The sequence below is a fragment of the Amphiura filiformis genome, chromosome 15, assembly GCF_039555335.1.
Source record: "Amphiura filiformis chromosome 15, Afil_fr2py, whole genome shotgun sequence".
Classification (NCBI taxonomy): Eukaryota; Metazoa; Echinodermata; class Ophiuroidea; order Amphilepidida; family Amphiuridae; genus Amphiura; species Amphiura filiformis.
The window spans coordinates 21,613,904-21,638,628 of record NC_092642.1 but is presented as its reverse complement, the minus strand read 5'-3'; the positions used below and the strand labels follow the sequence as shown (position 1 = coordinate 21,638,628).

Genomic DNA, 24,725 nt, shown 5'->3' with positions numbered 1-24,725 from the left:
TAGCACCAATAAATTGGTAATTTTTCAAATTAATCTGCTATAATCTGAGGGATTAAATTCTATTTTGAAAGGCACTGTACTACTTGTTAGATAAGAAAATCTTAGTTTTGGTTAATTTTCAAGTGTATCTTTACACCAAATTAACATTATATTCTTGACTTTTTGGAATCGATATTAAAAAATACATCGATCAATTGAATTACAGATAATCAATCAGCGGAAATTTCTAATATGGCCGATTATTCAGAGCAGACGGCGTCCGCGACTAATGAAGCGGAAAACACAGGTAGTTAATCGGTTTTAATTTTATTAAGTATAGCCTGCTGAATTCCAAATATGTTAGCTATAAGTTGTTGCATGTTTCATGTTTGTAGGTGCGTGTTGTTATTCAGAATACTGGCGTGAAGGTGGAGTAGTACACGTAAACGAACGTGTCCCAACTTGACTATGCCATCTCATTCTGAAAACATTCACTCATGTTCCCTTCAGGGGATCAACTGTCTTTGTATTTTCTTGTTTTTTATGCAAATTTGTACTCCAAGGTGCAGAGAGATTGCTCTGCGGGAATGTAAAGTGTGTTTAGTATTCTTAGGCCGTCGTTTTTTCTTCACAGTTTCAGACTTGGAGTCAAAAAGGGTAAGACAATTGACAATAATTTTAATGTTGTTTTTTTTCTATAAAATGTAACTTCTTCTGTGCATGATTCATGTGCATGTTTTGGAAAGTGTAGATTTTTTGGAAAATGCATGAATGGAACCGGTAATCAGTTTTGGGCTAGCCACTATTCAGCTTCTGGTACTATCATCACTATGAATTAGAAGCTTAACCTGGCATCATTCTCCATTCCATGATTCATACTGCTGCTTCTTAGACTGCGGAACTCAGTCTTCTTCAATGATAGTCAGTAATTTTTCTTTTGGACATTATATGACTATCATTTGAAGACTGAGTTCTTATGATACATCTTCCGAGGAGCAGTTTCAGACAATAGCTCGGGATTATTGGGGCAGAGGTTATCTTTTGAATTCTTTTGTGGCCACTGGCACTGAAGCATAGTCATGCCTGTCAACTCAAGGACACTCGTCGTGAATTGAAAGACCATGCATGTCGCTCGCCACAAAAGAATGTCATAGGTCATACAACACCAATTTGGTGTACTTCCGTGCCTCGGAATATGATGTTTAAGGTCTAGGACTAACTGCTGCTGAATTGCTCGAGAAACACTAGCCACGAATTTGCTCACGGATGCCCTCGCATTCGTGGCTAGTGTTCCTTTGCCCGGATATCGGTCGGTAAACAAATTACGTAAGCTTACCGTTACGTAATGTCATTGTAATAACAATAGGCAATTCTGAAATACCCCCTAATACCTCCTTGTACATAGCTTTACCTACCAATTTGTTACTATGCGAGTTGTTGACGTAATTCTCAGTTCTATGTGTCATTTCAGGTGCATTTAGGTAAATATTTCATTACTATTTCTGGAGAAATTGCTGCAATATTTTCCGGCAATCGGCTGGCGTCACCATTTTGTCAGGAAGTAATTCAAGTAAAAGGTCAGAGAGATGCAGGTGGTGAACGCCGTGCAATCTCTAAATTCAGTAAATTTGCTTTGTCAGCCGTGTAATTGAATGGGATTTATATTTTAAATTTAAAAACGCTTAAAATATCACAAACAAGTAGGCCTATGTTAATAAATATTAATACAAGCTGAAACCGTTGGAGTTCGATAATGAACCCTACAAAAATAACCTTCAAATTAATTAAATACTGTAAAATTTGATTATTTACTGGTTGCGAGTCACTCTGGCGTAATTCGCCGTGTTGGTTAGGCTCCGATCACTCAGTGTGCAAATTGAATGGCGCGTACCAGTGATCATGGCAGCTGCGAAATTCATCGCACTTGTGTGGAAAGTGCCATCATGTGCATACGGCTAAGCAGTTTTGCCGTCTCTCTCTATCATGCATGTCATCCGCCGCCTGACTGAGGGCAGCAATCTAAGGTCAGGTCACGTCAAGTAAGCTCACGTGGTAATCAGAATAATTAAGATACTCTCATCTATAGAATCTGTTAGCCTATGACCTCCCAGTCATTATTCATGAATATTTACCTGCGTCAAATGCCCGTACAAGTTGAGGCTAAATTTCTGCCATCTTTTCGTCGGCTGTGCAGTCATCAAAAATCAGCTTATATTTGCTTCGAATTTTTAGGATCGTAAGTATCGAAAATGTAAAAAGGTACGGCGTAATACATGAAATAGAATAAAGCTTATAATGACACGCTTATGAAGTGTGTTTGTGAACTATGAAGCATGGTTACGTCCCGGTACAATTTTATGTATCGGACTCTGCACAAGGATGAAATAGTAGCCATCTCTAACAGTAAATGCTATCGCATTTACGTGTTAGAGAATATGCTCGAACAACTGCTGAAGAACTTTATTTAGTACTATAGAAAAATTACTTAATTTGTGTACATCGTGGAACATACTCTTTGCGTGGTTGTGCGTAGTAAGCTGTTGTACGCAGATAACCTTGCAATATGGACGCGTAGAGTAGCGCTGTGCGCTCATGTATTAGCATGATTAGTCGCGGAGTAACAAGCGTAGTTGAATGTTCCACGATGTACACAAATTTAATAATTTTTCTATAGCTTTGAAGTTTGAAAATTAGCACACAATCAATCATGCAATAGTTGAACGCCTGCACACATTCTAGTCCACGAGTAGGCCTACTTTCCTATCATTTTTCGGCAGATCAGCGTTGTCAGTTTTAGCATATTCTGCTGATGTTTAAATCTGGATTAATTTAAATTGTATTATTGTTGTTTTGATGAGTCATTTTAAATTTTTAGAGGAAGGTTGCCTATTTTGAACACATGCAGTCATGACAATCTGAAGTTCTGAACTTGAGTTGAATTGTCTTGAAGTACAAAATGCAAGCATGCACCTACATCATGATTGTAATATCATCAGTGTTCCGTACTTCCGTTGCTTTACAATGGTATCGTGCTTCATCAATTTTTGCTAGATTTTAATATGCTAAGCCTTGGAGTTGGAGTTTGGACTCTGGCCTTGTCCTGGCCTTGTTGAATGTGCACTGTCCACTAAAGCAGTTGGTGAGGAAATTCCAAGCTAAATTTCTTGAGTAAGACCCTTTGAAACTTCTTCTTCTTCTGGATACTAACATTCCAGGTGGAAGATAAACAAGCAGGATTTTTGTGCATGCATGCGTAAATTGTGATTAGTCTCTTATTCCTTTGATTTAAAGTTGTTGATGCTGAGTTTATCCTTCCATTTTTCAGCTCATGATGAGGCAAAAAAATTTCAATATAATTAATTATTATCAAGATTTTTCATTTGATATTTCCAGTTTAACCCATACAGTATGTCATGAAAACACATTCACATTTATGCAAATATATGCAAATATAATAACAAAATAAAGCACACAATTACAACACTGTTATTTCCTTTTACAAATTAAGGTAAGCCTATTGCCAGCTGTCCAGCGCATATTATTTTCCACAAGGTCCTCCTATGTACACCAGGGATCATGTTTTGTAATTCGTTTTCGCATCCTGGACGCAAAAATCAGGATGGATGCACTGAATCTCTAATCCAGTGGGGTTAGGGGTCCAAAATATCTCAACTGGATGCATAGAAATCTCAGCCTGATTTACTGCACATAGAAATTAAAAACCTCCCAATTTAACAATGTTAACTGTTTGTTTGAATTAATTTGTCATAACTTACAAAATACCCCACAAAAGATTGTTGTTTAGGCCCTTCGCACTTATTTTATTTATTTTATTAAAACTTCTTTTGCCTGGGTAACAAAACTCAGTGTAAACACTGTTTTTCAGTTTGGCCCAGGGGTCAAACGTAAAACAAAAAAAAAATAAACAATACATTTTAAAAAACATTACATAAGTAGGCTATATATCAGATTGCACAATTTAACAAAATTAGGAATACAATAAAAACTAGACCAGCTAGGCATAAAAATTTACATACAAACAACAATGATATATAAAAACAGTGATATTGCACTATAGGACATCATAAGGTGAAATTTACTTAGGGCTTACAAGCATATTTAAAATAACTGACTGTAGCTGGCAATGGATTTTTGGCTCTGGTAGGGGGAAGGTTAAAGGACAGTACACCTCTGGAGGAGAATTTCCTTTTGGCAGAGGCACTTGATTATTAGTTTCCTGTTAAAGATTTTGAAAAAAGGATGAGGTGACTTTTAATTATTAATTATCTTTTATTTTCTTTATTTAGTTTGAACTATTGCAAGCAACTATTGACTCGTTTTGACTAGAGCGGGCATTTAATTATTTCACAACAATATTTGATTTTATAAATAAGTGAAGGTGGAGTTGTACTCTTTGCTCATTCATCATTATTAATTGTTGATATTATTAAAGTCAGAAAATGGCAAGTAGAAGTAGTTGAAAGTTATTTTTTAAAAAGGAGAAAATTAGAAATAAAATAAAATGATCAATTATTTTGAGATTTTCAATCTTGGACGCGGGCGGTAAACAGGAAACTGATAATCAAGTACAAAGGAAGGGCCTTATTGGAAAATACAAGACTGGGTGGCGGGTGCCACCAATTTTTATTCTTTGGGGCCACATAAATTAATGTTTTGGTTCTCATCAAACAAACAGATGTGTAAACATCAACTACATGTATAGCATTTAAATTAAATTTAAAAGGGCATTTCGTGATCCACAGCCTCACCCCCACCCCACACTTTTTTTTTAAGTTGAGATTTTTATACCAATGGCTACATGTATAAAATATCTACTAAAAAACGTTGACAACGTAAAGAAATCAGCAAGTTTAAAAAAAAACCCACCTCGGCTCACTTTTTGAAACTTGGTCCCATTTGTAAAAGGTATTAATTTAAACTTCATCATATTTATATAAATTTAAAACATTTCCAGAAGTGTAGTAGGCTTGTAATCTTGTTGGAAGCGCTGTATTCTGTTGAAATAAAATAAAAACACTGATTTGCTGTTGGTGTTCAAATGATGGGACCAAGTTTCAAAAAGTGAGCCGAGGTGGGTTTTTTTTTAAACTTTGATTTCTTTACGTTGTCAACGTTTTTTGGTAGATTGAATCTCTTTTCTTTTATGAATGTAACCAAGCAGCTCCAAGCTTGGAAAGTCATCAGGTTACAAAGTGCTCCATAAAACGAAAAATAGATGTTTGAAGTTGCTGTTCATGATTTATGACAATAAATAATTAAACAAAACTTTATCAGTCGTTTATTTTAAAACTTGCTCGTCCACGCGTGACTGAGGCGCATACACAATGATCAATATATATTTTGATATACTTTAATTATTCAAGGCAGCGTAAATATGTACAGAAAATGTAAATATGAACAACACACACCCAATGTTGACAATGCCAGAGAGATACGGAGAGTAAGTCCGATTTACTTCCAAGTTGGAACTGGTAAATGCGCATATATTTAAGCCTATATTACGGAAGCGTCTAAATGCCCGACTAGGCAAGATAAGCGTGGTTTAATGCTTGTGGTTCTTTGTCGCCCCGCGGGGCAAGTTACTTGGCTATCCAAATTTCGCGGTTTGTGGTTCTTTGTAGCCCTGCATGGGCCAACCTAGTTGGATATGCCTATTAAGCGGCGGTTATCTGCGATCTTTCGTGGTTTGTGGTTTTAATTTCCCTTATCAAGCACTGCCCTCTATCGGGAGCTAATTTATAGTTTAAGCTTGTTGGATATCCATATTTCGTGGTTTGTGGTTCTTCGTAGCCCTGTGGGGCAATCTAGTTGCAAATACAAATTTCGCGGTTTGTGGCTCTTCATTTCATTTCATTTCGTTTTATCGCGGTTTGTGGTCTTAATTTATTGGATATCCATATTTCGCGGTTTGTGGTTCTTTATAATCTATAGGCCTGTGGGCAATCTAGTTGGATATCCAAATTTCGCGGTTTGTGGTTCTTTGTAGCCCTGCTTGGCCAACCTAGTTGGATATGCCTAGTAAGCGGCGGTTATCTGCGATCTTTCGTGGTTTGTGGTTTTAATTTCCCTTATCAAGCCTGCTCTCTATCGGGAGCTAATTTATAGTTTAAGCTTGTTGGATATCCATATTTCGTGGTTTGTGGTTCTTTGTAGCCCTGTGGGGCAATCTAGTTGCATATCCAAATTTCGCGGTTTGTGGCTCTTCATTTCATTTCATTTTATCGCGGTTTGTGGTCTTAATTTGTTGGATATCCACATTTCGCGGTTTTTGGTTCTTTAGTAGCCCTATGGGCAATCTAGTTGGATATCCCTATTAAGCGGAGGTTGTCGGCGATCTTCGCGGTTTGTGATTTTAATTTCCCTTATCAAGCCCTCTATCGGCAGTTAATTTATAGTTTAAGCTTGTTGGATATCCAAATTTCGCGGTTTGTGGTTCTTTATAGCCCTGCGTAGGCAATCTAGTTGGATATCCAAATTTAACGGCAGTTGTTGGCGATCTTTCGCGGTTTGTGGTCTTAATTTGTTGGATATCCATATTTCACGGTTTGTGGTTCTTTAAAATCGATAAGCCTGCGGGCAATCTTGTTGGATATGCAAATTTCGCGGTTTGTGGTTCTTTGTAGCCCTGCGGGGCAATATCTTTGGATATCCCTATTAAGCGGCGGTTGTCAGCGATCTTTCGCGGTTTGTGATTTTAATCAGGGGGGGCCGGCCAAGATTGGCTCAATTTTGACGTTGTCATTGGTTTTACACGTAAACACAAAAATGTCTCAAATTATTCCAAAACTGTACGTATGTTATTAAGCACTATTTTATCAGTCTAAATCTGTTGAGGTTCGCCAGTGAACCTCATTGTAAGTACTGTTTTTTTTTTAAAATTTTTTGTATGAATAACGCATACGATATGTTACGATATATACTGAAAATTTCCCTATGTGTATCAATGAGTTTACGTGGTGTAGTGGTTACATAGCTCGACTCCCACGCAGAGGGTCCCGAGATCGATTCCGTCCCGGCGATGATTAAAAATTTTCTTCTTCTTCTTTATTTGAATTTAAAATTATTTATTTTCATATGAAAATGTATATATTGCACTGGGAAATATATTTTGTGCATTTTTTTTCTGTAATGGGGCCACCCGGCCAATAAAGCTAAAAACGGATCTTGGCTCCGGGAAAAAATAATGTCCATCGTGCAGGCAGTGTTGCCGTCATATTGTCTGTTTTGTTTACGCTTTTGGCTGTTGCCACATTGAATAATGTAGTCCACCATCGTCTGATTTTAATTACCCTTATCAAGCACTGGCCTCTATCGGGAGCTAATTTATAGTTTAAGCCTGTTGGATATCCATATTTCGTGGTGTGTGGTTCTTTGTAGCCCTGCTGGGCTATCTAGTTGGATATCCAAATGTCGCGGTTTGTGGTTCTTTATAGCCCTGCGGTGAAATCTAGTTGGATATCAATATTCAGCGGCAGTTGTTGGTGATCTTTCGCGGTTTGTGATTTTAATTTGTGACAATTTATAATATTTATTGCAAATATAATTTCAGATTGAACTGTGAACAGAGCCAATGATAAATGTGTTTTAAATAAAGAAGATGTCATGATAGTCAGGCATGGTGAAAGCATCTGGATGGTGAAAGTAGGCCTAGGCCTAGGCCTAAATGAGAATAAAAAATCAAACATGTTTGTTTGATGAAAAAAAAATAATATCATAATAGCAATGGATGTTCGAGATGGTGTTATTCTTGATTTATGACAATACATTGGTTAATAAAACATTAAGAAAAAAAGTGGTGGGAAGTTTGAACCTGAGCAAAAATTCATAAATGGATTAGAAGTCCAGGACCTTAACCGCTCGGGCCACGGGACGACCCGTTATAAACGTGTGAAAGTGGAGTATTTATTAATATGAATGTATGCTGTGGTCCGGAAAGAATAAAAGAATTGCGAAAAACTTGATTTTTTGGCGAATGGGATCCAGAATTTGTATGTAGGGTATCCAGGAATATACTAGGGTATATTTGAAAGTGAATCTCAAAAGGTAGTGCGACAGTGACAGCCATGTATGGCTGTAGCAGTCACGAAAGATTGTGGATATCAGTATGATTAGCTATGATTTTCCACTAATTTTGGCTATGAAATACCGCGTGAAATAAAGCAAGAATGTTTATTTATTATCAAACAATCGGATTGACTGTATGATTGGTGTAACTTTTTGAATTAATGAGTTATTAAAATATTACACTTTGGATAGTAAATACGATTTAGCATGGTTTTAGATATATTTTTACGCAGCGAAAAATATCATAGAACAATAGCGTTTTGTTTAGTGTAAATATAGTCCGCGGTGAATCTTCTTATTCTTCTTTATCAGTCGTTTTTTTTAAAACTTGCTGGTCATGCTACCGCGTGACTCTAATCACAAACACAAAATTGGAATCAACTGAAATTTTAGGAATAAGCTTTTAGGATCACAAAATCCTCCTTTGTTTTTGTAAGCTTGTTGTAGATTTATCTTATCTAAAAGTTACCAGTATTTTAGCATACCCATAAATATAGATTTTTTTTTATTATTTTTATTATTCCTACCTCAGAATTTTCAGATGGCTCTCCATATCCATCTTTCATCAACAAGAGTGAGACTGGATCAGGTCGTGACCTTTTACATACCATACATATTAAATAAGGCTGCTGATTTCCATTTAATGGTCTAAACCTTAAAACGGTAGAAGTATTGGCTCTTTAAACATTGGAAAAAAATTCAATTAAAAACAAATATTGGCAAAAAAAAAACATACAAAAAATAAATTATACATCACTAGCTTGTCACTTTTTGGCTTCTATCTTTAAAAGCATGTAAAATAAGCTACATTGATACCAATGCCACCAATAGAATGAGAAGATAATTTGCCCTTCATTTTGCATACCACTTTGTCCAATTTTTTTTTTCTCATTTGTTCACAAAATGCAAAAAAAAAAGCACAAAAAAATGCAATGGGTGTAGTACCCCCCTTGAAACAAAATTTTACTTACTGCACTGAGAATCCCCCAAATTTAATGGTTTACGGTGCCAAAAGCTACATGGGCTTTCCTTTGTCCCTGATATTGTTTGTAACATTTGTATGGAACACCTGAAACAATGAGCTGCCGCACCCGCCTCCCCCCACACAGCGATAGGTATCCATGTACAGAAAAGAAAAGGAGCATGTTGTCAGTCAATCATTAAAGAATCTCGATTATGACATAATAATGACATAGTGTTTTGTTTCTAATTTTAGCTGACGTTACATTCAGCTACCCATATGTACCCCCTGTACATTTACAGATGATAGAAGGCGTAAATATTTCAAATGTACATTTCTTTGATCACATCTATGGAAACACTGCTGTGCCCCCTCCCATTGTGGTAGTATTGTTATGTATTCTCATGTGTTCTCATAGCACTAATGTGTTGTACTATTTGTTCATCTTTTTACAGGTGTTGAGCATAATACAAGTGAATCTAGTAAGTCCATCCTGTATCCAGTAGATCGTCTTGTGAGTGATAATAACATAGCTCCCAGCACTGATGCTGATGACACAGATAACTCAAACCTTGTGTTAAGATGTCAATTTTGTAAGAGACATGTAAGTATGAACACTGTGGTAATGTTGACAGCATTTTATTAAAGTTTGTCCACTCTGAAGTACAAAGTGACAATGCGCCAGGGTTTTCTTTAAGCATTTTGCTGAAGGGGTATTTTCAAAAATTTTTGACCCTTTCAATTGTGAATTTTTCCTCTGAAGGAGTCAAAAACATTGCCCAAGGGGTATTTTTATAATATTATTTTTGAAGACATTTTAAACATATGTGTGTTTTGGAGCCATAGGTGTAGATCCGGAGGGGTGGTGTTTGGGGTAATCTCCCCCAATATTTTGCCAGGGGGATGGTCCATTACACTCATCCCCCCCCCAATGTTGACTCCTGTATGTGGGTTTCTGACCAAATTAACCTCATATTTGGCCATTTTAGCCCCAAAAGTTCAAATTATTGTGCGCTTCGCGCGAATTTATTACACATTTTTCAACAGTTTAGTATCAAAATGGCAAAATTTTTTGTACCATAAACTTATTCTTTCTCTAAAAGGCGCTGGATTCACTATACTTCAAGACATTTTTTCCCCCCCCCCCCCCCCCGAGTCAAAAAGAAATCTACGCCACTGTGCGGATCTAGAGCAGTCAGAAGGGGGTGGGGGCAATTTTAGAAGAAAATAATAATATTTAAAATGCCCCCTGATAAGTAAGAAACTTTTGGAAAATGAAGACCTACATGTAATTGAAGCAATTTGGTGGATCATTTTGGCACTATGAATGTGTAAAATTTTAGTTTAAAAAAGCCAACATTTGTGAAATGAGCAGTCCATGGAGTCTTTCGTGGATGGCAAGTTTTCTCTATTATGGTAGGCCTATAAATATAAATTGTGTTAAACATTAAATGTCGAAAGCAGAAGTGAAAGTGGCCGTTTGTTTATCAACTACTCAGGGTGGTGTTCTCCCACCCCCCCCTTGGAACTTGGAAAATTTTGCAAAATAAAGACCTAATTGAAGCGATTTGGTGTACTATTTTGGCACTATTACTGTGTAAAATTTAAGTTTGAACAGTTGAAAAGCTGAAAATTGTCACATTTTCCCCATTAGACTTATAAATTGTGTTAAATATAGGGCCTAAATTGGCAAATGTCAAAAGCAGTAGCCAAAATGGTCACTTGTTTATCCACTACGCATGGGGATGTCTGAGGGGGATGTTCCCCCCGAGAGGGAAAATTTTGCAAAATGAAAGTCCAATTGAAGACATATTTGGTGCATCATTTAAACAGAAAAAGGACCCGAACCCAATTTGCAAGATTTCAAACTGACACTATACAATTTTAAAGACTTGAAATCATTAAAACATATATGGATCAATGCTGACAAAATGTGATGGGCCCTACATATCAGGAGTAGGTCCTAAATGAAAAGCCAAGAATAAATGCACAATATCGGGTGTTTCTCTATTCAAATCTTACAATATCTGAACGCGTACTTTTTCAAGATTTTGTACGCATTGGACTTTGGGACTATGGATTTGAAGGAGTCAGAAAAGTGCCTGAACGTGTAAATATGCGTGTTTTGTGCGTAAAAGTAAACCCTGCAATGCGCGCGTATACAGCGCGTTAACAGTGTGTAGTGCTGCATCTCTACTGCATACATGTATGCGTGCCTTCAAAGTCGGCAGTGTGAGCGTCGCGCGTTGGTACTTTGTACTTCAGAGTAGACTGACTGTACATTTAGGAATCTTGACAATCAAATTGAAAATGTCAGCAAAATAATTCTGAAAACCACTAGAGGAAATTGGTTTCAGAGGCGTTTCAGTGTATTTTTCAGTTTTTAGTGTAGTAACATAAAGGGGGTTCGAAACGATGTTTCTGGAAAACAGAAACTGAATTTAGAACCATTTGAATAGATTGAATAAGTTAAGCTAAATACACTGAGCAAAATAGTTTTTGTTTGAAGGAAATCGGACATACGGTTGTCAAGATATGCATGTTTTTAGTTTCTTTGTATTCTATTGTTTTTTGCCAATGTATTGATGAAGTTAATGAGGAAAATTGGCAAAATGTGCTCATGAATATTCATGTTTGCCAATATTATACCAATATCTTATGAATAAACCTTCATACTACTTTTATTTTATATGATTTTGACATGAAACTTTGCCAATGTGTTTCTATGGCCTAAAAAACATTACCATGTGATTTTCCGCCCATCTAATTTGCATATTTGCATAATTAATTAGCATTATACTTAAGGCTAATTAATTATGCAAATATGCAAATTAGATTTATGGAAAATCACATGTTAAAGGTTTAGGTCATAGAGACACATTGGCAAAGTTTCAGGTCAAAATTTTAAAGGTAAAAGTAGTATGAAGGTTTATTCATAAAATATTGGGAAAATATTGGCAAAATTAATATTAATGAGCACATTTTGCCAATTTTCTTCATTAACTTCATCAATATATTGGCAAAAACAATAGAATACAAAGAATCTTTCAACAGCAATATCTCAAAAACCGTTTGTCCGATTTGGCTCAAATTTTAGAATTAAGATTATTTTGCATATCTCTCTGCAACAAGTCTATTTTAATCTCAATCAGAGCAACTTGATTTTGCCTTTCGTACCACCTTAAAACAAGGATGCAGAGGTAGTAATTTTCAATTGGGGGACAGACATAAATTTCATTGTGATCAACAGATTCATGAATAGTTATTTTATTTATTTTTTTCTTTTCCAGTGTATGCTTGCACAATGGACAATTAAGTATGAATAGCAAATCTCAGAGCTAAGCTTAATTTATGTTAAAGTATATGGTCATTTTCACGGTAAAGGGTGTAACTTTGGATTTTAACATTTTAATCCAGAGTGTTCTAATAAAGCCACAGAATTCCATGATTTTTGGCCACATAAGTCATCTAGTTAGCAGCTACCTTGGGTAGCATAATCAGCTTTGGGAGTTATCATGCTCAGTTTTAGCAGGCTTAAATGTACTTAATATTGCCATTTTGAAAAACTATAAAAAACAGTAACATTTTTGTAAAACCCTGTGTTTTCTTCAGTTAGTTCATGGATAATTTTTCTTATCCTGAAAGTACAGTCATAGGTTCAGTAAACACTGCCACATTAGATTTAATTGTGAACAGCCCTGTATTTTTGAGAACCGGACTTCGATATTTGTCGTTTCGGAGGCTTCATTTTCCGTTAACAATTGTTAACAAACTTTGTGGGTGTAGCTTTAGTTCATAATTCTTGGTTATTTCTTCACTTCTTCTTGATTCATAACAGTTGTTATCTTAACTTGAAATGGGTAACAAAAATTAGTCGATTTGCAAGCTTTTAAAATTTTTATAAAATCTTGACTTCAAAGAGCCGTTTTTCCGTTAACTTTTTGAAGCCTCCGAAACAAACTGTTCAGCAAGCTTGTGCAAATATAAATAAAAGAGCTCATCAAATCTATTTATCAAAATGTAGCAAAGTAGATCCTCAAGTCACATGTTTTTAAATCGTGGAGATATATATCACCGTTTGAAAATGGGACCCAATACAAACTTTCCGTTAACAATTGAAGCCTCCGAAACAAATGAAGCCTCCGAAACAACAATAAGATTAATTATCATCTATGCATATCTAAATTGGTGTGTTTCATACTGATATCTGCATTGTAATTATTACTTGATATGTGCAGAATGTCATAAATTAAAAAAAATTTTGACATTATGGTTAATGTTTGAAAAATATACTGATATCCAAAAAAGCCTGTTTCGGAGGCTTCACATGCAAAAAACACCATACAAAACAAATGGGTGAAAAAATTAACATGTGATAAATCTACAATATCTGCCGCATAGAATCATTGATTCAATATACACAAGAAAATAACAGCTTAGATGATCCCAACACTGTTGTTTTCAAAAAAACTACTTCTGCAATGTTTAACAATTGTTAACATGAAGCCTCCGAAACAAAAAAAATGACTTGCTGTGATAATTTCATTTTTGTCATAACTGAAATTCAATACTTAGAAGCAAAGCATGAAAATTGGTAATTGTGATATTTTTTACCTATTTTTTTATGTCAACTTGTAGTGGTTAGCCAAATATTTTACTTTTATGATCACCTGTGGTGTTAACTGAAGCCTCCGAAACACAAATCGCTTGAATTGCCAATTCTAAAAAATAACTCCAATTTCTGTGAAACTTGGCTGGGAGGTTCCTTTCATCAAGTAGTATTTGTACATGAAGTTAGACATTCAAATTATTTTAGGAACCCAATTAAAACTTAAAAAATATGTTTAAGGTTTGGAATTTTCCATTGTAAATGACACTTGATGTTAAAAATTTTCAAAACTGCAATTACAAACATAGCAAAACATGGTATAAAATTTAACTTATATCTGTTGACTTACTTTGGAATGGGATTTCACATGTATTCCAGCTTTCATGTCATAATTTTCTGAGGTTATGTAAAATACATTTTTCTTAGATTTTAACCAAAATGTTATGGAAATGTCAAATTTTTTATTAGAAATCAAAAGGTTTAAGCCTTGAAACATTATTTTACTGGAATTTAAGTTGCTTCTATGCATGATTTCAGTAAACAGAAACATATTTTTAAAAAGTGGTTTGAAATTTTGACCCAAAAAATCAAAAGTTACACCCTTTACTGTGAAAATGACCATATAATTACCGTATTCAGTGATTTAGCTTCACATTTAACATTCTATTCGTTAACTGACAGCTATTTTAGAATACTTATAAATAGTGAAAAATAAGTGTCTTCAAATGAGGATGTTACACCATTGAGGTGTCTTACTATAGCACCCTCCCTTCCTCATAAGAGGACACTGTGCATTTAAAACTGTAACATTTACCATGTTGGTATAGGAAAGTACATGAAGTAGGCCTACTGCATAGTATGTAATAATGATGTGTAGTTCAACTTGAGTTGTTGAACTCTAATTAGGCTAATTCATGATCTCTACACACTTCATAACATCTGGTTGAATTTGAATTCTAATTTACAAGTTGTAATTCATGAAATCTAATTCATGAGTTGTAATTTACGAACTCAATTCAGTTGTTACATGTACACATGGTTGCAGACATGTCACTAAGTGTCTATTTTTGCCTGAATTCCTTATTTTGTAAAGTCCAATAATCTGCATCATTTTTAGCCCAAGCTTTAAATGTTTTACCCCAATATCTCTGTTATTCCAGGTTTTTGTAATGGAGCCAAGTGATTATCTCTGTGGTTGCACAATGTCCTCATTTGAGAACATATGTGCAACTAATAAAAAAACAAATCACTGAAACAAACATGTGGCATTAGATAAAACGTAATTTGTGCATGAATGAAAGGTTAATAAAACATGCAATTTGGCAAATTTTAGGATTCTAACTTCGAAGGAAGACAAAATCTGACATTCTCTGTTGAACTTGGAAGTTGTGCTCAACATATGAAAGCAAGTATTCAGTGGTGGAATATCTGCATATGAGATACACATACGATATTTCATCAATTAAACCTGTTACAATCGAATTGACTTGAATTAAAAGAGTAGAGACAACATTATTTTACAGCAAATTATAATATGGCATGTAAAGTTTTTTAATAATCCATGCTATAATCTCAATAACAAATAAATAACCCTTTTGTATTTTACTTTGGTTAACAGGTGCAATGTATCGATGACAAGATCACAACTCTTCATATCTACGGTGAATCATCTCAGCCAGATCATCCACATCATGCCATACAGGCTCTCAACTGCTCACGGTGTAACCACAAAAGTAAGATTTGAAAGGTCATGGAGGGGGGAGGAGGGATTGTTGGGGGGGTGGGTAACCTTAAATTTTTCCATGGGAGGGACGTCTTCCCTGTTACTGTTATCTCAGCCAGATCATCCATACCATGCCATACAGGCTCTCAACTGCTCACGGTGTAACCACAAAAGTAAGATTTGAAAGGTCATGGAGGTGGGGAGGTGGGATTGTGGGGGGGGAGTGGGTACCCTTAAATTTTTCCATGGGAGGGACGTCTTCCCTGTTATTATTATCTCAGCCAAATCATCCACATCATGCCATACAAGCTCTCAACTGCTCATGGTGTAACCACAAAAGAAAGATTTGAAATGTCATCTGAAATTATTGGAATCCATATGGTGGAGAGGGAAGGGGGGGGTTAGTGGGTCCCATTAATTTTTTACATGGAAGGGATGTCTTCCCCCTTAGAATTCTTATTATTATAATAGCATGCACATAATCTAATTATCAATATAAAATTGATGTTAAAATATTGCTAAGAAGCTAACATTTCTGATCAAATAGGGAATAGGCAACACACATGACATGAAAAACCAACTCAAGTACCTCTTCAAGTGATAAGAGCGATGAATGGGTAATTTTGGCAAGCGGCCTCCTTCTATTCTTATCTTCTCTGGTTTAACACAGTAAATATGCTATGTAAAATGTACGGTTTTATACGCTCTCGTCAATAGTGTACAGGAAAAATTCTAGTGACCTAACCATTAAATTGATATTGATTTGCTTGTTGTAGCTATTGGTGTAAAACTATGTCAACGATGGTGGCAGCTTGACGAGGCATTGAAAACAGCCACACCAAGAGCAGATGGCTTTTATCCGGTGAGTAAGATATGGTTTACAAATATTAGAATGCTTATCTTTGCTGGACAGGAAAAAATTCCAAAGGTCATTGCAAAGGGCTCATATCATAAAAAGTGGACTCCATTACATATAATTTTTATGTCAATTATGAATAAAAATTGAAATGTATGTGCAATTTTGGCCAAATTCTTTTTTTGTGTGTGTCAACTTGATGCTTCCCTTTTACCTGTAAACTGCAAAAGTATATGTTAGTAACCAAATAGGCAACATCATTTTTTATGTAAATCCTGTTAATTTACGTGTCTCGCACAAAATGACACAATTGTTATGTGTGAGATTCTGTCATTGGATATGAGGATTTGATTTCAGAAGGTTTTTCCTCCCCAGTAACGATATGTGTCCCACCACATCAAAACATTACAGTTGTTGGAATCCCAAATGAATCAATTTGAAAACATGTATGACCATGCGGTAAACACCTCAATAACTTCATGAGATAAGAGCAACACTGTACATGCTTGGTGAACAATCATGCCACACCATATGCTTATCAAAGTGTCTTTGGTTGTAGTGTTTTTGTTTACCACACACAACGTCTTTCAGAACTAATTTCAGAAGATTTCTAATCAACATGCAAAAAGGTCTGTTTGCCAGCGAAGTGGTTACATAACTTCCTAGTAACCATGGACCACGCACCTTTTGGAATTGGTAGTACATGCCATAGACTTTGTGTTGCGATCACTTTGATCAGAACTGGTGCAGAACTCAAAAAGTTGACGTAGTGATAATCGGATTACGTGTAACACTTTGTTCCTACCAATTTATTTAAGCCATGTGACGGGCATCTAATTATATATAAGGGCTATAACCATAATGGGCTATTCCAGTTAAAATCCATACACCCCCTAATATATGGAAGTCGTGACCTTAATCTTTCACACAGAGAATATGAATTTCAAATGAGGTTACTTGAATGGGTGACTCTATTTAAAATCTTCACCCCCTTTGTGGAAGGGTTAATGTAATGTCTTCCATAGGGGTGTATGGATTTCAACTGGAATAGACCAATGTATATTAATGGCATTATTGCAGGTTGTAATTATCAAAACTATGTTTGGATTCCCATTTTTGTTGTTGTTGTTGTTGTTGTTGTTGTTGTTGTTGTTGTTGTTGTTGTTGTTGTTGTTGTTGTTGTTGTCGTTGTTGTCATTGTCGTTGTTGGCTTTATTGTATATTGAACGCTAATCTCTCATTTCAAATGGATAGGTGCAGGATTGGAAATGAAGAAACAGGAACTTCCTGTTTCCCAATTTTCTTTAGGACAGTAATACTGCCATGGGCTTCTATGTACACAAACAACATGTTGACATATAGGTGTACTGCCCAGATGAGTTTGTTTACTTCACAACAAATCCGTAGACATGGAGAAAGGTTTTTCAAAAGAAATCCTTATGGTCAATGTTTTGAAAAGTCATCCAACAATGGTAAAAATTTGGTAGTATTTTACAGAAGATCTTTAGACATGCATAGGGGTCCATTTTTCAAAAACATAACCCTACTCAGAAAACATAAATATTTTTAACAGGGTAAGGTTTTTTTGTATAGTGAGAACTAATCTGCCATGGATAGGTGCAGGTCTTGAAATTTTTTAGGAATTTTAATTTTTTGAGTGAAAAGCTTTGTGTTACATTTGTGTTTAATGTCCTAACAATAACGCACAGATTTGTAATTGCACGCTATTTTTTTAAATGTATTTTTGATTTGATCTGTGACAGGTGCTTCTTTAAATGACCATGTAGGTGTACTGTGCACATGGTCCATACCAGTGTTAGATAGTCTGTACATAAGGAAAGAGTACCGTGGACGTGAGCATGGTCTACAGGTGCTGCAGGATTACCTTGCTATGTATGATGAAGGACCAATCGGGATAGCTCAACCATGCTCAAAACCATTTATTAAAGGTAAGGTGATTCATATTTGTTAAAGGGGCATTTTGTGATCCACAGCCTCATCCCTCACTTTTTACAAAAAAAGTTGAGATTTTTATAACACTGGAAACATCTGGCTACATAATGTTTATGTACAAAAAAAATCTTGCAGATTAATTTGTTTAGCAAAAATGTTGTCAAATTTGTATTTAGTTTTGGTGTATCAGACAACACAGTGGTTATGAGCAGGGAAATACACATAATCAAGTATAACTCACAAACGCAAAATCAGAATCAACTGAAATAATAATAAGCTATTTTCATGGATATCTGCTGAAAATGTAATAAAAAGAGGATGCTAGGATCACAAAATACTCCTTTTTAAAAAGCAATTTATCAATTTGTTGAATTTGGTATTTTAGATCTGATGTGAAGTCAAACTTATCAGATTGATTTTGATTAGCAATAATATTTACAAAGATTATTAATGAAAATGATACCAAAAGAGTTAAACTTAATAGAATATGTACATTCAGTTAGATTTAAAACAAAATATTAGAGATAAAACAACTGGAGTGATTGAGCCAGAAAAAATCTAGGTTGATTTAGCTAACTAAGAAGAGTGTTGGTTCTCCCATATCATACACAGTGTTGTTACCTCTACCCTTTCAACCATCTCTTTCTCCTTCAGTTATGAAAATACTCCAGTTGGCTCAATCGGTTAGGTGCCTGATTCTGGTGCGTGACAGTATGAGTGTCAGTGTGGGTAGTGTCAAATCATGTTCTCGTGAAAAATTTAGCTTGCTTGAAAATCTTTTAGACAAGGAACTTAACGCTATATGTCCTGGTCTACCCATGTGCTGATCCTGGCTGTGATGGTCTATGTAGGTAGATTAGGGCTTGCGCTGATCGAGAATTGCACATCACTGGATTGGTTTATGGAACGATTTGAGCCACTGTGATCAGCAACTCTCTGTAAAGTGTATGGCCCTGTGGGTCTGGTAGCGCCATTGACCAATAAAGATACAGATGATTTACACACAGCCAAAGTGCAGCATCATTTGTTAATAAAGGCCAGTCATTTCATGAAGTGTGTGCACAAAAATGCTACCCCTTTTCTGCGCCTGTTGCTGCATTATTTTTCAAATCACAATCTTGATATATTTTGTGGCAAACATGCAAGCATCCTAGTTATTAGCTGTAATTAAAACCTGAAATAAATGTAGCTCTATGATAGGCACAAACAGTGTGCGGGTGATTGGTTAGACACACATGATAGAACTATTGGCTTTCATGAATATGCACAAAGTCTCATTGCATTCAAAGCACAGGGACTTAGGCTAGCCTGTTGGTGAGTGGTCTGAACAGTAGTTTACTACTCAGCATAGGGCTATGATTTATTTTTTTATTAATATCAAAAAATTTCCTGGTGTTTTGCTTAATGGGAACTTTATTCTATTTCTACAGTTTGTCACAACTATCTGAAGAAACATCCTGAAGACCGCTCCAGACTTTGGCTTTGTACACCACCCGGAGATGAAGACAACAGGGTCAGTCTGTGGAGACACTCCAAAAAAGTCATCAAGCAGTCGGAGAAAAACTCTGCAACACCCACCACCTCATCAACAACTTCACCACAGATGTCATCATTAGTGTCCCCTCCGAGTACCTCATCCTTTCCCACAACGTCACTCCTGGAGACGCTGGCAAGTGTGTCGGAATCAAGACGACTGGCAGAAGACGCCGAGGCAAATGCCACTAATGTAGTGGACAGTGGTGTCAGTGAAGGGGTGAAAAGCGATGCCACCTCTGGTGGTGACGGAAATGTGCAATCAAGGCGGCAAGAAGATGTTGGCGATGGTGTGAGCAGTGCATCATCCTGTCAGAATAATTGCAAGGATGAACACCAGTTGGGTGTCAGATGCCAAGGATGCATGGTGAAATCGCCCGGCCATCAGAACGAGTGTTTTAACGGACAGTCTGAAAATAACTTAGCTTTCGGAGCAAAAGACGGTTCATGTCACGCGGATAGCTCAGAAGCCTTGGCTAATTTCTCTGAGGAAAGCGGTCGTAGGGAAGAGTCATATCAGAAAACAGAAGAGCGAATGGACATTGAAATGCAGAATATTGCCAGTTCGAGCTCTGTGCTATATGAGACAGATGATGCTCATATGACTTTACATGAAGCAGAAACAACAGCAATGGATCTGAGTGCAAAAAGACCAAAAGTTGTTGACAAAGAGGCGCAGCAAAACTCCTCTGAAAAGTCAAACGGGGATGCAAGGAAACGAGAGGTTGATTCCTCTATAATCTCTGCTGATGATGATAGATCTGTAGGTGGTGGTCATAGTAATTGCGCAGCGGATGGTGATAGTAGTAAAGTTAGTCCGGATCAGCAGCTTCCTGTAGGAAATGGCGATTTGTTGAAAAAACCTTTTACGCAAACCAAAAGTGATCTCACAACAGGATGGTGTAGAGCCTGTTCATACTAGTGGCACAACTGTTAAAGTCGAGACTAAGCCTAATATGAATGATCTTCTTTTTCTGCTCTTACATGCCAAAGTTCAGACTCTCAAATTACGCCAGTTTCTGACGAAACTAAGCCAGTCGTTTGTGTGAAATCAGAGCATATGGATGATGGGCAGATTGGGGTAGAAGAGGGTGTGAACAAAGTTGAAAGGCCAGAAATGGCCGAGACCATGAGAACCCCAGACGAGCCTATGGATAGTAGTAGCACAGTGAACAATTCTGAATCTGTTGATGAGACAAGCCCATGTGGGTTTAGTGATGCACATATCAGACAGCTTCTCACAAAAGATGACGACGAGTGCGTATCGCCATCTCAGCCAGTTCGTCCATCTAGACCTGTGCATCCGGTGCAGATCATTCATAATCCACTTGCTGGAGAAAATCGAGAAGCTAGTGAATCTCAGCCAAAGGAAAGACAGGGTTTGTTACCAACTCTTTTGACAGGTTTCCCTCCTCAAGTTGAAAATCCAACTGCAATTATTGCAGGCAGTGATTCAGACTCGCAGCAGTCAGTGGAAAATGTTCCTATTCTGGGAAACCGTGAACAAAACACACCTAGCGCTGATTCAATGACAGGCCGAGAAGGCCATTTCAAGCATCAGTGACTACAGCACCTGGTTTACAGGTGAGAATTATAACATGTTATCTCGACAGCAGGGTCAGAAGCGCAGGTCACAAAGTGATAGAAACAATGAAACTGGTGCTATTGCAAGGACTTGGAAACGTAATCGCAGAACAGGTGCATTGGAGAGGTTAGATAGGTTAACACATCCTTCCGTGGTCAATATGGCAACCTGTTCAAACAGGGGAACAGTTGCCAGATCCCATACCTCATGAATCAGGGACTTTCTGGGGCTCGGATGCCAACAGTAGAACTGGGGTCACTGTTAGAGAATTGCTGCAAAGACATGTAGATGTCCCGGAACCGAGTTCCACATTGCCAAATGTCATCAACAACACATCGACATACACACCAACAAGCACATCCTATGTATACAGTAATTCAATGGCACAGCAATCGCAGCAGCCATCTCACATACCATCACCAAGATTTCTAGGGCCACCTGTCACAAGCTACAATGCATTTGCATCAGCGCAAGATAAACCAGTTACAGAGCCACCCATTGGTCATTTTCATACATTCAGGTGGACAAGACCAAGAAAAGTATACGCTCGGAGAGGAACCAGACATCCTTCAGCACCAGCACGGTCTAGTACGCCCGATTCATCATTTGACGACATCCGGCCAGTTGCACCATTCACTAGTATCACCGATGAGCAAAGTACAAGAGCTGAAGCATTAGGTCAACCTCCCCTACAGACTCAGGATACTTTCACTTCTACTCGAGATAATTTTACCCAATCAAGTCTGGATTCGCAAGAAGCTACTGCTGCTTCAAGTATAACTGTGTCAGAGTCTACACAGTCGAGGGAAATCATTCCACCTCCAGTGTCTAGTCCTAATGCAAGTACTAGTTCAGATGGGGATGGAAGGGGCTTAGCAGCAGCTGAAGGGAGCAGTTCACTCATCAAGCAGTTACTGCTACGTGAACCCGGGCTCCATGCACCTAAATTGGAAGCTGCACACCGGCAGGCTTGCGCTCATGAATCAAGAGTATCGCAAAGCCAGACTATTGAAGAGGAGCAGCAGAGGAACATTTTAAGGGAAGAAGGGGAAATCAGCTCTCACCAAAGAGGAGACCAAGAGGATGAAGAAGAGGAAGAATATGATGTTGACAATAAAGCAGCTTTAAGGTTACAACTAGGGATCAATGTTGGGGTCAGTGTGGGGGCAAGGGTTAACTATCGCAACACACAGACAAGCAGCTACTCATGTGAGCATTGCGATATTATGTTCACTGATAGTGTGATGTATGTGTTACATATGGGATGTCACGGAAGGAGAAGTGCCTTTGAGTGCAACAGGTGCGGGCTTGTGTGCAGGGATAAATATGAATTTGCCATCCACTTCATACAGGGTGAACATAACAAAGATTAAGTAAGTCCTTATTGTGCAACTTTTTACTTTTTTCTATACATGTGTCCATTTTTGTAAACTTTGTTCAAAACAAAGTCAAGTCCAAGTCCGTATATTATAACGAAATTGCAGTTGAAATAGTTTTGTCCATTTATATTTTTTGGCAACTTTGTAAACTTTGTTCGAAACAAAGTCAAAGTTCAACCATATATAACGAAATTGCTGTTGAGATAGTTTGTCCATTTATATTTTGTTGGCATACATTGTTGCAATTATTACGTTCATGCTGAGCATGTAATCTGTACCCATTTGATATCAAAGTGGCAGGTCCCATGATGACCCAAATGTAAGTTTTGTAAAACAAACTTTTTGAAATTAAGTGATGTAAATGTAGTTTTTGACCAAATTGATACATTTTGGAATATGTTTAGACCAAACCGTGTTCTTCTCTCCTTTCCGATATATAGTTTAATCTTTATTAATATATGGATACAACCAGATCCAAATGGTGAACACACCACTAAAAAAAAGTGGGGAGTGAGAAGTGGGACAAAAGCTAACACCAGGTGCAAGATCTCTCGTAATTAGGTAGAATAACAGATAATAATGCTGGTTTCATACTTTCTGCCGCTTGCCGCTGAGCAACATGATGCTTCATCATGCCACTTGTATTTTATGCAAGCGGAACGACACACTGCTGAGCATCAGTGGTATGACTCTGAAAGCCACACTTGCTGCTCAGCACCACTCCAAAATTGTATTTTATTCCCGAGTTGACTTGAATTCAACTTCCAGTGGTGCTGCCACCCCGGCAATGCAGTGGAGTGATCGATATATCGGCTTGCCGCTGGTCACCGCTAGCGTTTTTGGTGAGATTGCGCAGTGAAGTAAAATCATCTTCAGAGCGGCAAAGCGGCAAGCGGCAGGAAAGTATGAAACCTGCATAAGTGAGAAATCTTTCAACTGCAGCATGCCATCTGTTGTCATGGCAATGTGTGATGCTGACGCCTATTTCAGAATTGAAAGCTGAAGTATATTGAACATGATTTTGATTTTACATCTTTTTCAATTTAAACCTTTGAACATGTTTGTTACTGTGTGTTGTGTGATTGTGACAAAGTGCTCTCAAGTGAATTTCTTAAGGAAACTTTTGACTGGATATCCTGTTGTATTGTAATTGTTAGTTGTATACAATAATTGGAAAGTTCTTACAGCCAGCCTTGTATGCAGCAGTGTCTTAATTGGCTAAATACTGAGATTTGCCTATCATGTGAACTACTGAGCTGGCCCCAGTGGTTGATGAAAATTCAAACTCAATAGAGATTAGAGACAACTCAAAGATTGGGTGTTTTAGGAAATGCTGTTTTTACATCAAATTGGTCCTGCTTGTTTAAAGTGATCTAATCTTTGGTCTTTGGCTCAGGCCCTCTCAATCCCAGGCTGCTGGGAAATTTCCTCTTCCTATCTGTAAACCTGCAAACACTATCCAGGTTTCTGCAGCCTTGTTGGGGTTCAATAAGATCAGATATGCTGTGAATTTTGTCGCCAGAATTTTAACAGGAGTGTACAGAACTTTTCAATACATACTGAAACATAATGTTAAAAAGTTGGTCAATGAAAGGATGAATGGGTAGCTAGTTAAGACACTGTATAAGTATTTTGGTTTATCCTTTGTGTAAAATGCATGTTATTTGGTTTACACAAATGATATGCCAGTATTTTAGTCTCAAGGCCAACACTGTTTTCTTACTGGAAGCAATGAATAATCTGTCACTTGAATAATCAATGTAATATTATATCAGCCAAAATAATTTATAACAAAGACAAGACTTTATTTTTTTTTTATTTTTAGTAAGAATTGATCACTGCGAATTTTGAAACTAGTTGGTAACTTTAAGGGACCAGCATGATGAGGGTACATTTTGCTAACATTTGTGATGCATGTCCTATGTCCTTCCCCAGTTGTGAGTCATATATCCATCGTAATTCTTCCATGGGATTTATGTTACGGGATACAATGGATGTGGACTTACGACCTGAGAAAGTACTTAATACATCAAAAAATGTAGTAAAATGCATCCCTGTGCAT

General features: G+C 37.0%; 2 protein-coding genes across 2 annotated transcripts; both read left to right on the top strand.

Moving 5' to 3' along the window:
- Positions 1 to 210: 210 nt before the first annotated feature.
- LOC140170797 (uncharacterized) lies at positions 211 to 21,232 on the top strand. The gene is made up of 6 exons (XM_072194017.1): positions 211 to 286; positions 9,481 to 9,629; positions 15,253 to 15,367; positions 16,134 to 16,223; positions 17,977 to 18,162; positions 19,597 to 21,232. The coding sequence occupies exons 1-6, from the start codon at positions 232 to 234 to the stop codon at positions 20,619 to 20,621; spliced, it is 1,620 nt and encodes a 539-aa protein (XP_072050118.1). The 5' UTR covers positions 211 to 231; the 3' UTR covers positions 20,622 to 21,232.
- A 13-nt stretch (positions 21,233 to 21,245) lies between these two features.
- On the top strand, positions 21,246 to 24,493 carry LOC140171387 (uncharacterized). Its single transcript, XM_072194633.1, has one exon. It carries the CDS (start codon positions 21,665 to 21,667, stop codon positions 22,655 to 22,657), a length of 993 nt encoding a protein of 330 aa, XP_072050734.1. The 5' UTR covers positions 21,246 to 21,664; the 3' UTR covers positions 22,658 to 24,493.
- The last annotated feature ends 232 nt before the right edge of the window (positions 24,494 to 24,725 follow it).

Excerpts from the sequence above, each read along its gene's own strand:
- LOC140170797 (XM_072194017.1), top strand. The coding sequence starts at position 232 with ATGGCCGATTATTCAGAGCAGACGGCGTCCGCGACTAATGAAGCGGAA. Across the intron at positions 287-9,480 it reads TAATGAAGCGGAAAACACAG|GTGTTGAGCATAATACAAGT; the intron begins GTAGTTAATCGG and ends ATCTTTTTACAG. Across the intron at positions 9,630-15,252 it reads GTCAATTTTGTAAGAGACAT|GTGCAATGTATCGATGACAA; the intron begins GTAAGTATGAAC and ends TTTGGTTAACAG.
- LOC140171387 (XM_072194633.1), top strand. The coding sequence starts at position 21,665 with ATGGCACAGCAATCGCAGCAGCCATCTCACATACCATCACCAAGATTT.